The 13,479-nt window shown below is 45.3% G+C and overlaps 1 protein-coding gene across 1 annotated transcript in view; it reads left to right on the top strand.

The window, feature by feature from the left end:
- The window catches only part of LOC119436473 (Golgi-specific brefeldin A-resistance guanine nucleotide exchange factor 1-like), a 97,042-nt gene extending 86,039 nt beyond the window's left edge, over positions 1-11,003 (top strand). The window contains 4 exon segments of the mRNA XM_037703324.2: positions 5,881-5,994; positions 6,341-6,662; positions 7,191-7,501; positions 10,840-11,003. Coding sequence (XP_037559252.1) covers positions 5,881-5,994; positions 6,341-6,662; positions 7,191-7,501; positions 10,840-10,866 — 774 coding nt within the window. The 3' untranslated portion in view covers positions 10,867-11,003.
- Positions 11,004-13,479: the final 2,476 nt, after the last annotated feature.

The raw sequence follows: 13,479 nt of genomic DNA, 5'->3' as shown, positions 1-13,479 counted from the left end.
CTCCCGCGCTCCCACTCCTCCGCGCTTGCGCGCCCGGCAACTGTGCAAGCTGTGCTCAACGCCTCCTAGAAAATGCCACGCTTAAAAGAACCGCGCTATATCCGGTATTCTGCTTCACGCGCCTACGTAATAAACGGTCCGCCTATACATTGAGTTCTATGGGAGATATATCCGCGGTAAAGAAAACCCGCACTATAACCGGTCCCCCGCTAAAAGTGGTTACGTTATAAGTGGTCTGCACTGTACGTAGAACAGGCCAGGCACAAGTGATGTAGCAACCAACCTGCAGCCTGTGACATTGCCTATCTTCACCACAAGGCCAACATTGATGGGCATTGCATCACCTTCCAGTGGATACCTGGCCATGCCGGTATTTCGGGAAACGAAAAAGCAGATGAAGGTGCCCGAAATGGTTTTGAATACCGAAATTTTTTAAGAATATTTTTTACAAAGGCTGATGCGTCAAATTTGGCAAAAAATATGCCCATGAAGAAACAGATTGCCTCTGACAATCTGTCACTTCACCAAGATAACTTTCTGCAATCGATTGACCCTGGAGTGAGATCAAGAATTCCACAACCACTTTCTCGCCACTTAGAGACATTGTACCATCGGCTTTGGCTGAACGTAGCATTCAGGAACAGTTATCTGTATCGCATAGGGTGTACCACTGATCCCTACTGTGATAACTGTGGCAGCTTCGAGACAGTGGAGAACATTTTACGTGAATGCCCCGCATATTGTGACGAGAGACATCCTTTTGAGTGCCAAATGGACATGATTTGTTGCAATCTGCTAACGTTACCTAGCATCTTAGGTCCAATGCCCGTCCCTTCAAAACAGCAGTGGGTCTTGGACTTATTGTTCTACTACTTATCAGAAATTGGTCTTCTTGGAAAGCTTTAAAGATTCACTATATTATATACCCACCATCTCATGTGTAAGTATTATTATCTGGATTCACTTATGTACAGTAAAACCTCGGTGATACGAATCTCGCGGGGTCGCGTGAAATGCATTAAAACGGATAGGCGGGCTAGTTGGTTTCGCATCATAATGAAACTTTTGCGCACACAACACGAAACCACAACGAAGAAGTACACAAGGACTAGCGCAGTCCTTGTGTACTAGTCCTTGTGTACTTGCGCTAGTCCTTGCACTGCGCTGGTCCTTGCGCTAGTCCTTGTGTACTTCTTCGTTGTGGTTTCGTGTTGTGTGCGCAAAAGTTTCATTATGATCGCGTGAAATATTCGTATCACCCGAAATTCGTATCATCAAAACACACAATATCAATAAAAATGAATTTATTTTTACCAGAAAAGTTTTCTAATAGTGGAATCCCATTGATACCTTCCTCGCTGCTGCGTTTTCCCGGCTGCTACGTCGCGTTTTCGCGGTCCGTACCTAAATCCCATTGACTTCCATGTATAGTCAAATCTCGATAATTTGAACTCGAAGGGGCCCAAAATTTGTTCGAATTAAAAGAAGGACTTATTTTTGAAATATTCGTTCACCATAGCACGACGTACGAACGGTGCGATTCGTGAAATATCGTGGCGCACAAGCACATATCGAGCGAGGGCCCGAAACTGCCCGCGCTCACTTTGCGATAACGGCAGAAAATGAAACTTCAGGGAGCGGGTGGCGCAGGCACGGCGAGAGAGAGAGAGAGAGAGAGAGATTGTGGTTGTGAAGAGGAAGAAGCCGTGCTCCCTGAAGGGCTGCAGAAGATAGCGCCAACCTTTCCTTTTCCATACAAACCACTTACTACACGGCGACGGGTGCGAGCGGGGACCGTCGCATGTGAGGGAGTAGGGCGGCAGGGAAGCGGATTTGGCCTTGGCAACTCTGTCACTTCGGTGGCTCCCCTCGCAGCACCCTTGTAGCCCCCTCGCCTTTGACTGTCTCCGTGCACGTCTGCCGCTCCCGCCTGGCCCGGCGCCGTTTAGCCCGCTCCCTGAAGTTTCGTTTTCTGCCGTTGAAGCGAGCATTGGCCGAACTGGGCCTCCACCGTTGCTGCCCTCTGCGCTGGAGCCGCAGCGTTGGCTGAGACGTCGGCACGTACACACGTGTTCCAGTGCCACGCAGAAACGGCGACCTTGGCGTGACGCCGCGTTTTTTTTTTTTTTTTCGTCTCCTTAAGCTTTTGGGTCTCGCTTAAGCTTTTGCTCTATGGTGGTGTCGGAGCAATGCCGGTTGGAGGCGCCGCCACGTGACTTGGCGCGCTGCTGAGAGCATTGTTGGTGCGCGGTATGTTTGAATTAACTAACCATCGGAAATGCTTTCGCGTTCAAATAAACGGGCGTTCCCCGTGATACTTCGCCAATCTATAATGTACCAGCACGTTACGTTGCGTTTGAATGTGGCAGTCACGTAAATTTAGCAGTGTAGCCAGCTTGTACATTGCAACAAGCGACCGATGCGTTTCAACAAGCGACCGGCATGTTGCAGATACGACACACCCGCGCGAACCTTATGGTCAAAATGATCTGCGATGTTGACAAAGTGCGCCTAGTGCCAGTAGCTTCGTATGCGCTGTGCCTTCGACGTTTAGTTCGCGTTGAAGCGAGAGACAGCGCAAAGGTAAATTCGCTCGCTGCTGCTGCTGCGTTTCCGTTGCTTCACCTTAAGGGTGAAGCAACGGCTTTTTTTTTTCTCTCTATTTGCGGTCCCTTGAAAAACGTATCAACGGGACGTTTTCGTCTTGTCCAAATCGTCAACGATCGCCTTCTGAAAGGCGTATAAGTGCGCGCACATGATCTTGGGAATGTTTTTGCACGCCACTGAACTCCTGAGCACGTCGAGTGCAGGGAGTGTTTTGACCATCGGGGCTGCGCCTCAGTTGTTGTTGCAGCAGCGGTCCTCGTCTACTTTCTTGCTAAGCATCGGCTAGGCTGTGATGTGGTCGATGGTAGGCTCGACGTGGGGACCAATGAGAGATTGCGCAGCCGTGTGACGTAGTCAGTTGCTTGGCGACTATGGATCCCGCCCAGATCCCGCTGTGCCGGCTTGTCTGTGCCGGTGGCCCCGCTGGCTCGGCTGCCGCCGCTGTTGCTCACGCATTCGTATGATCCGTAGCGACACGGCAACACGTTCGGAACAGCCGATTTTTTTCATATTGTGAGCAATGTATTTTGGCCGGGGAATGATACGAATTCATATCACACCGAAATTCGTACCAGCCGGGTTTGTATCACCGGGGTTTTACTGTATTTCATACTTAGTTTTATTTTCGTTCCTTTTTTTTCCACTCACCTCTGAAATCTTTTAATCCCCTTCCCCCTCGCTATAAGAGTAACATGTCAGCAGTTGTGTACACACCGGCAAATATCTGTTTTTCTAATACAGAGCCTCTCTCGCTCTCTTGGAAAGTTTGCATTTCTTTTGTTTCATGTGCACATTTAATTTTATAATGTTCATCTGGACATTCATCTGACGAAAACTATTTGCTCTATTTATTTTTTGAGAAATGTTCTTTTTTGAAATAAAAAAATTTCACACCTGTTTTTCTGCCTGTTAATACAATAGACACGTAAATATGTGCTTTTAATGTGATGTCATGCTGAAATTGGGAGTTATGTGGTGCACTCATTACTTTGTACATTTCAAAAAGAAATTAAAATAATTAGTCATTAGGTGCAGAACTAACTCTACACTGAATCAAGTCACAAGGATAAAATTGGTGCTTTGTTGCTTGAAACGAAAGGGTGGAGGGTGGAAAGGGTGTTGCAGCGGACCACCGCCCTGGGTGCTGCTGACCCTAGTGATGCCACTGACTGCACATGCAATTTTCTGCCAAATTTTCTAGGTGAAAAAAAAAAAGGCATGCATCATAATTGGGTATATATCGTAGTCAACTTTGTGAGCTATGGTTTCTGCTTGAGTATCTTCCTAGGGCAGGCCGAAAATAGGTGTCTTTGATGGGATATTTTTTAGACATGTGTTCAATGCACTCGCTGCCCCTTAGCTTTGCTGAGACAAACGCTGCCACTAAGGGGTCGCAATTGGGGTTACCATAGGGGTCAGGTGCCTGCTTGCTGACTGGTCAAGTTCGAATTATCTGGCAAAGGCCAAATTTAGGATTGAAATAACAAAAGTTTGGGCTCATAGAAATTCATGGGTGCTGGCCAGAACCTTTCGTCGAGATTGAGTTCACCGAAAAATCGAGATAACCAAGTCAAAATTACGGAAATCTACTGTGTCCTGAGAGGTCCTGAGCGACAAGAGATGAGAAAAAGGGTTTTATATAGAAATTTACATGATTTACAAGAACGGCTCCATCTTTCTCGGAGCACACAACATGTTAAAGTCTTTGCATGTCCGAGCCTCCTCACAGCACTCAAGCTCCGCTTCTTATGCAGTTCATTTCCCCCTTTCACTCGTCAAGAGAATTTGTGGTTGTACTCGGCCAATCAAAATCGCCGAACTGTTCGAAAAATCCTGCCCAGTTCATGACCGTTCCACTGGACTTCACCTCCAATGTTGCGAGATCGCCCCTGCATACGAGGCAACTGGGTGGAAATTTGGGAACCAAACATCGACGCCGTTCCCACGGAAATTCTCGATGTTGCTCCCTTGCAAGAATTAGTGGCCTCTCCGTGACGGTCAGCTTGTCAGGGTCAGGAGACTGGCCGTCGCGGTAGTTAGCGCTTCTACGGAGGGCAGCAGCTGTTGTCTAGAAGTGAGCTGCTGTTTAGAGATGCACGACCCATTACAGCCTGGGGTCCCAAAACTCGTCTCGCCCATCAGCTCTGGGCGGTCGAATAGCCGAAGAACGAAACATAATTGCTTGTCCATTAGTCTCAGGTCACACTAATTTAGTTGCCAGCTCTCTGACTTCGAGAAAGTGACGAAACGTAAACAGCACTCCACAGCTGCATGTCTGCCGGTGAAGCATCCTTTGTCCCGAGGGACTGCCAGGCAGAACAGAGGGCAGCTGGGTGACAAGTTGCAGGGGAAAAGGGACAAGTTGCATCGAATCATAATTGATGAGCTGTACTTATCCAATACAGTGAAATCACACTTCAGAACAAAAAAAAGGTTAAAATAAAAATGCCTGCAGTTTTGCTTCTTAAGATGCACTGAATTGCAACATAGAAGTGTCCTTGTGCACAAAATAAGTAGAATCGTTTTACTTTTATATTGGGGCTGAAGGATTTAATTGAAGTGGTAAAGATGTAACAAAGAAGAAGCGTTAGTGGAATAAGAGTTCAATAGAACAGTTTGTTTTTGTAACATTGTAAGAAATTTATTTTTCTGTTCATTAAGATTTTCAAGCTAAGCTTACTTGAGTGTGGATCTTATAAAGTGAGCTTTTCTGTTCTTTAGGTTCAAATTAGCAAGCCTATGATTTGATTTATTACATAGGCCCTCTCGTTACAGTTCTGTTGCACATTCTTGTTAATGACCTGTAAAAACAAGTGTACTGTTGAATGGGTAAAGTTAATATTGTGTAACATGGTTGTAACCGGAGAAGTAAAATAATTGTTTGGCAACCTACTGTTTTCTGCATCAAATGACTTGCGTGTACAAGAGTGCCCTAATTGCCTAAATCAGTAACAGCAAACATTTGCTGCAATAATTCCCGTAAGAGATCCACACATGCGGGAGTAACTTGTAATCTCAACAGCTACATACGTGCGACTTGCAAAAGAACTCACGGTCCTTTGTGCATTTAAAAGAAAAGTAAGACTTCTATATAAGTGCACTGCTTGAACCCCATAGAAAACAGTCGTTTTGTATGTTGTATTCCTGATGAGAATTGCTTTTCTCAGTTCCTAGGTTTTGGTTTCCCCAGATAATTGTACTTTTTATTTACCTTGTTAAAAATTTGGTTTTAGTAGAATGTGCTTTTTCCACTTTTAAAATCTCTTTTGGCAGGTATTTTTACAACATTTGAACCCACTGCTGTGCTTACCCACCTTTACTGCCTTGTGGTTGACAATCTTGGATTTTATGGACAAGTACATGCATGCTGAGGACAGCGACCTTCTGGTGAGTATCTGTGTTAGTGGTCTTGTAAAAAGAGAAGGCTTATGGCTAAAGGAATATCTGTCTGACGCAGTCGTAAATGTATTATGCAACTTGCAGTTTCTATAGTTTACTAAGTACAGCTCAGTTCAAAACAAGGAAGCTATTTAGTGATAGGTTTTTAAGAGAAAAGAAATACCAACGATGCACGATTGTCAGGCAAGTGACTATTGAGCTTGCTGAAATGCTTATGTGACATCTGCTATTATAGCTATTGTTGCAATTGTATGAGAGAATTCACACATTTTTCGTGAGATCTCTTATCATTTTCATTTTGCCTCTGTTACATTTTTTTTTTTCTGTTTGACAGAGTGAAGCTATTCCAGAGTCTCTAAAGAACATGCTGCTGGTCATGGACACGGCAGGAGTTTTCCAAGCAGCTGCTGGAGAGGAACTTGAGAACTCGTCCACAGGTTACACTCAGCTCTGGACAGTCACATGGGACCGCATTGACAGCTTTCTACCTCGTCTGAAAGAGGAAGTGTTCAAGCCACCACCTCGTCCATCGACTCCTCCTGCTTTGCCCCCAGCCATTCCATCAGAGGATGCTGTGCTGGAAAGCAACTGTTCTGCTGACCAGGCTATCCGAACAACTGGGGAGGAGGACTCTTATGAGCTTGTCTCTGTTATGGGTGTGTTGGTTGTTTTCCTTTACTGAAAGTTGAAAAATAATAGTTCTTTGTCATGTAAACTGTATAGTCAAGTTCAGTTTGCAATAGTTTTCAGACCCTTCAGAGTGGCCCAACTTTACCTAGTGTACCTTGTTCTTAATAGCCTGGCATTAGTAAGAGGCAAATACCAATTTTGGATTTGGCTTAAGTTTTCAATGGCACCAATTCTATAACAGTGGCTGATTGTAGTTCATTGGCTTCTATAGTTTCTTTCTTGATTCTTTCCTGATTTTGTCGCTTCCCCTGTCTGATCATGTAAAGTAGCAAGTCAGACAAATTCTTCAGACATTGTGCGTAACTTCATTTTTTTTTTTTTTTGTCAGTGTCTTACTCTTATTCTTGAAGTTATGCACACTGCCGCCACCTGCTGCATTGAAGTAGATCCAAAGAACTGTTTTTATGCAGCACATACCAAAGCATAATTTGTGTTTGTGTTTTGCTGGCCTAGCTGTGCCACGAAAAGGTGTTGAGCGCCTCCTTTTATTGCAGTAGAAGAGCCAAGCATTGTAGAGCGAAGACCCTCCTGTGCCAGCGTAGGAAGCGAGAGCAGCAGCATGACTTTGGGGTCAAGCCAAGCAAGCTTAGCCAGCAGCATGGCATTTCCAGACATCCCAGCTGGTCCTGTCGCAGCCCCTGTGGCTCCGGTGCCCCCACCCCACTCAGTGATTTTGCATCCGCCATCACTGTCACCGCCGCCTGTACTCCCCACAGCCGTACCTCAGACGGCAACACCTGTGCCACTGGTCATTGACCCAATCGTCTTTTGTGAGCAGCATCACTCGGTCTTTGCACCTAGCCAGGTAAGCACATTTTGTTTGCTAAAAAAGCAATCTATTGGAACTTTTCGCAAAACTATCATTCAGACTTTTGTGCATTTTGCATAGCTGTTGTTTTCAACATAATGAAGACATTAATAGCCAGTGGAAAGGTCTGAGTCATATGGCTGACTGGACTAAATTTATTTACAAGAATTTCACCTGACAACGAAGGTAGACAAAATATGCATAAGTGTAAAGATAAGCAAGTTGGCTCATACTTGCAATACTATTGAACAAAGAGCATACCATAGAAATAACTCTTATTTGCTTTGTCTGTTTCCTTTCTAGTGTGGAAAAATAACTTCTAGAAATTCCATCTGTGGAAATGGGAACTGACTAATAAACCAGTTCAATCAGTATGCCCCTTTTAAAGGCTCCCAAAGCACCCTTTCTCGAAACTTGAAATGCTTTCTCTTGAAACCTGAGCAACACACTGGAATGGTCTGATGCCTTTCAAGAAATACCATACTATATTTACTCAATCCTAACACGCCCTCAATTGTAACATGCAGCCAGATCTTCATACTTCAAAAAATTATAAATTTCAATGCCCTTATCTTTTTCACTGTACAGTTTTTCATAGTAAGAGAGAAATTAGTGGTGATTTGTTCTCACTTGGAAAAAAAAAACTTAGTGCATCTAAGCTACAGTGGACTGGGCACCACTCATCGTCACTGTAGGAAGCTTCCTTATGACTATCAACAGCTCCAGAGCATCTCATATTCGTTGCTGTCTATGGCATTTGAGATATACCGTGTTTCTTAAAAACCTTGCAGGCCATGGTAGCGTGTAGCAAACTACTACAGCTCCCACAGCTGCACTCGACATGTGAATTAGATTACAGAAATCTTTGATGCCAATGATGATAGCTTGTCACTATTGTAGTTTTAGTTTTGTACTTGAATCAACGTGCACATAATTTCTTTAAAATCTTTCCGGAAAATAAGTGCATGTTAGAATAGAGTAAATATGGCATATATTCCCGAAAACATCTTTCAGAGGGACATAATAATAATGGAGATAGAGTAAAATGTTTTCTTTCCCTCTCAACTTATCAGTTTCTCCCAGAGGGGGGGGGGGGTGCTGATAGTAGTAGTGCCCTGTCTATTGCTTCTTTCGTTCTTTTTCTTCTTTCATCTGAGGTTGGTGTCTGACAAAGGTGCCTGAGAGTGACAAAGGTGTATTGATAGGAAGTGCATGGCTTGTTGACAATCACTCAACCACCGTTTCCCTGTTTCCTGGAATACCGTGAAGGATGTGCATGCGTGCGCAAGCTTGTGCGTGCGAGTGATTCATGATCACAAATGATCGCCCATTGGCTGGCATCTATGGGTCATCATGCCTGCTGTAGTGTTATCACTGATGTGGCATAGCACAAAAAAAAAAAAAAAAAAGTGGGGGCTTTGAAAACTACACGACACAGCAAGCAATCTAGTATTATACGAGATTGTAGGTTCTCTCGTTCTCTTACTGTCCTAGTTCACAAAATGGTTTTAACAGGTCATATTGAATGTAGCATCACCAAAGCAATATCCTTTGTTTCACTATTGACATTAAACCTGAAAAGTTCTGTTAAATGAACAAAATGTGCCATGCTTCTGATTTACAAGCACCGTCAAGTTGGTGCATGCAGAAGAGTATGGTCTCTGAGATTTATGACTCATAGTGTGCCTAAATAGTTCCATTAACGACTTGGGATTACAAAGCACCATCAAGGGGAGCTTGCAGAAGAGTATGAGCTAGTTTTCATTGCCTCCAAGATTGGCGATGCAGTATGCTATGGTTCCTCAATGGACACGCCATAACCTCCAGCATACCTAAAGCATATACAGTCGACGTCCGATTTCCCGGACCCTCAAGGGACCGCGAAAACGTCCGGAAAATCGGGCAGTCCGGAAAAACGAATGCACGTGAAAACGCACCTTTTTGGTAGGTATTTTTCGCTGACGGAGAGGGTCACGGCCGGAGTACAAGATTCTCATTGCTATTCAGCCAATGCATCGTTTAGGTGGCTCTGAAAAGAGCCGTTAAAAAAAAAAAAAATACGACGTGGCCGGCGCTACCTCATAGGTCAGCACTTGGGCGCAAAGAAGTCGCTTATTTTCTTTTGCACGGTCCGCTTGCCCGCGATCATGTCTGCCTCAATTTCAGTCAACGTCATGTTGCCGCTGTACACCGATGACAGTGTCATCAGTAGCTCGCGTCAACTCCGAGCTCGTTGGCTGTGTAGGAGCTGGCTCTTCGTTCTCGGTGTCGGAGTCGTCGGAATCCTCCGTAACTTGACGAATGATTTCGTCATCGGTCAACTCCGCACATAGCTCGAGGTCTTTGTCAGCGTCGGCGAAGCCCTCAAAGGTTATCCCGGCTGGAATCGACACGCCGGCAGCGCGCAGATCGTCGAAGGCAACGTCCGCGGATGGCAGTTCGTCCACGGAGGGCAGTTCGCGGTTGGCAGTTCGTTCGAAGGCGCGGACGAAGACGAAGGAGCAGTCGGTGCCATCGCTGTAAACGGCGAATCCGCTCGACGAAAAGCGCAGCACGAAACAGCTAGGAACTCGGTGGATGCTGAAGGTCGGGAAACGTGATCACTGAAGATAGCGCGCAGCAGCAAACGATCAACCGCAGACACGACCGCAGAGCTGGCAGAGCTGCCAAAACAACACGCGAACACAGAGGTTTGGCTTGGCTAAGCTACGGCTGGCAACGGATTGACACGTGCGGTTTCGAGGTTACGGCAGCCGCGGCGCGGTGCATGGTGGGTTCGAGGATATGAAAACAGCCAAATTGGCGGCGTCGGTGGTGACTTTCGGTCGGCGGTTAACAGTAAAAAGTCCGGGAAATCGGATGGCGAAGGCTATAAGCGTCCGGAATTTCGGACTTTTTAATACATTGACTCTATGGGGAACTTGACGGTGCCACAGATGAGTCCGGGAAATCAGGCACGTCCGGAATTTCGGGCGTCCGGGAAATTGGACGTCGACTGTGTCGGGGATTTTCAAATTTTACCATGTCATAATCAAGAATGCCACTTGGTGGATACCACTTGCAGAGGCACCAAATGACAAGTTTCTTTTTTGCTTTTTTATTTGGGAGGATTTGCTGCAAGGCATAAATAGTTACTGAGCAGTGCACAGGAGCAGTCAAGTAAAGACGGCTCTTGAGCAGTGCTTCTGTAAACATTCGGCCAATCATATAACTGTGATTGGTAGGTCATGCACCCTTGAAGGGGGATACTATCTGCATTTCAACATTTCTTTAGGGTGCTGTTGAATTTCTGTTGTCATGTATATCGGCATCGCCTGCATTTCTTTTTGTTCTAGAACCCTGTCAAGTCAGCGGATCGGTGAGGATCAATCTCCAGCTGAGTGAAGTTTTTACATTTGCGTTGCTGCTCTGCTTCCAAATGAGTTTCACAAGGAGAATCAAAAGGTTGTATATAGTTATACTAATAAAATCTACTAGGCTGAATACGGCTTCTTCTGGACTTATGTGTTGGCATGTTCTTTAGTGAAAGGTTTCACAGCACCAGCTGGTCATGAAACTTGATGGTTTTATGCGGCATTTACTAAATAGTATGAGGTTAGAAAATTTTTCATTAAATTGTGGAGTTTTGTTGCCAGAACAAACCATAATATGATTGACTCGCCCCTTAGTGGGGGATTATATATTGACTACCTGAGGTTCTTAACGTACACCTAAATCAAAGTACACGAGTATTTTTTGCATCTCGGCCCATCAAAATGTGGCTGCCGCGGATTCTTAAGCAGATTGTTAAGCGCAATGTATGCAAAGCCGTAGCACATCGGAAGTGGTGCATGATCAGCCCATGATCTAGTGGCGCCATCTTGTGGCTTTTGAGATCAAGTACGGCAGCTGTGAGTCCTCCCTGAACACACTACCCCATATTTTAGTACACTACAGTTAAACCTGGATATAACGAAATTGATAAATTCCCGAAAAACTTTATTATAAAGAGCATTTCGTTATATGCAGGTTTGGCACGAAAATTTGAAAAAGAAACGTTTACCGTATTTACTCGATTCTAACGCACCCTCGATTGTAACGCGCACCCGTTTTCCTTGCGCTTCTTCGTCGAAGCACTCATCCTTGGAATGTTACACCAGGTACTGGATGCGTGGACGCGTGTCATTTCGCACAAGCGCGAGGCGTCCGTAACGAAGAGCAAGCGACACGATGGCGTCGTAGCATCATATAGTGTCACCTAGTGTCAGGTTAGTGAAGTGAAACGCAGAGACTTGCGCAGTAACCAAAGGTGTCGCTGCCAGCGCGTTAAAAAAAAAAACATTTTTTTTTCTTTGGCAACATCAACTGGAAAAGGAGAGTGCCGGCTTGGCGGGCTAGGCCAGCTGCAGCAAGCGGCGGGATGAGGTTTGAATGAAGGGAGGGGGAAAGGTCACGCCCGCGGCGGCAAGATCGCCAGGTCGAGCGATGCAGGCCCGCCTCGTGCATGCTCGCACGCACGCACACGTGCGCTCGCTCTCGCCTCGTAGTTGCCGTGAATTCGAGCGCGCCAAAAGCGACGCCGCCGCTTCGCATTGCGTTGCGGCAGAGAAGGTGCTTCCGGTTGCTGCTCGCGCAAAAATTACAAAATTTGAGGCGGAATCTTTAGGTTGTCGGTGGGGAAAATTCGTTATTTCGAGGGGGTCTCTGGCTGCCACTTCGTTATGTAGAGGTCTCAAATACATGTGCTTCTATGGAGTAATGGCGGGGAATAGAAAAACTTTGTTATATCCAGGAATTCGTTATTCCAAGGTTATATCCAGGAATTCCAAGGTTCGTTATAAGCAGGCTTAACTGTATAACTTTAGTACATGGTGTAGTTAAGACTAAAAGTTTGCTATAGTGCAACATGCTGAGATTGTCTTGAAGTGACTTCAACGTTGCCTTCCCAGTTGCAGAGGCGGTCTTCTACTTGTAATAACAATGATTGAGCGTATTTGCTTCATCTTGATTAACCTTTTTCTTGTCTTGCTTAACAGTATACTATTAGTAGGCAGTGTGCCCGGAGTGTCTGTACTCTGCATGTGATCGCTGCACCAATGGCGCCAATGCCGAAAAACCGCCAGGATGGCTAAACCTGCTACACTCTGATGTATTCAGACAATGTTTGAGTAAATTAAGTCCGGAGGTAGCTTTTACGACCTTTTAAAAATGAAACCTATTACACATCTTGTAAGTTAACAAATAAATAATTTATTCCGCTTAAGTGGGCAAATACGGCCGTAAACGTTTTTCAACTATCATTTGTAGCTTCAGTATACTTCCAGTGTGCCTTGTTCATCACATTTGTCGAGGTTTTGGCGAGTTGGAAGGTCACTTGAATGATTATGGAGCTTTTTTCTCCGTTGACAAAGTACCTCGAACATAGTCTGGTGTTGTCATTCGCGCTCCAGTGTGAGAGGTCATCACTGCTGAAACATAACAGAGAGCAATCAGCTGACACTCAACACCAAGACTGAATAAATGTGTGCTAGCGTGCGCGAGAGAAGTGCTAATTTGCGAATACTCGATGTGTGCTGCGGTGCACTCCAGCCTTAGTTCTGTTCTAAACGCGAGAGAACATCGGCATGAATGAGCCCGTTTTCAGCAGTCGCGTCTTGATCCAGGCGCAGAAAGGAGCTGCACGTTAACTTATTAATGCACAACAAGAACTACAGTGCATACAAAGGCCCAACGCGGAGTGCTTACGAAGCTAGATTTGACACATAACAACGACTGCGCATTTGTTTCGGAGCGAGAATAGCTCAACAATTATCCAAACCAATTTACAAGAGCGGGAATCAGATCACGCGTGTTTATGCAGTTGTCGCTTTATTGTGCGTTTTCACGGATGCTGCCTTGTGTTTTTTTTTTCTTTTTGTCCTTCTTTAAAGTTTGCGTTTGCGTCTTAGTTCATCAGAAATTCGCAAGAGCGACTCTTGACGGGCCGAACCGCGACG

Source organism: Dermacentor silvarum, chromosome 1, assembly GCF_013339745.2.
Source record: "Dermacentor silvarum isolate Dsil-2018 chromosome 1, BIME_Dsil_1.4, whole genome shotgun sequence".
Taxonomy (NCBI): domain Eukaryota; kingdom Metazoa; phylum Arthropoda; class Arachnida; order Ixodida; family Ixodidae; genus Dermacentor; species Dermacentor silvarum.
This window is presented reverse-complemented; position numbering and strand designations above follow the sequence as displayed.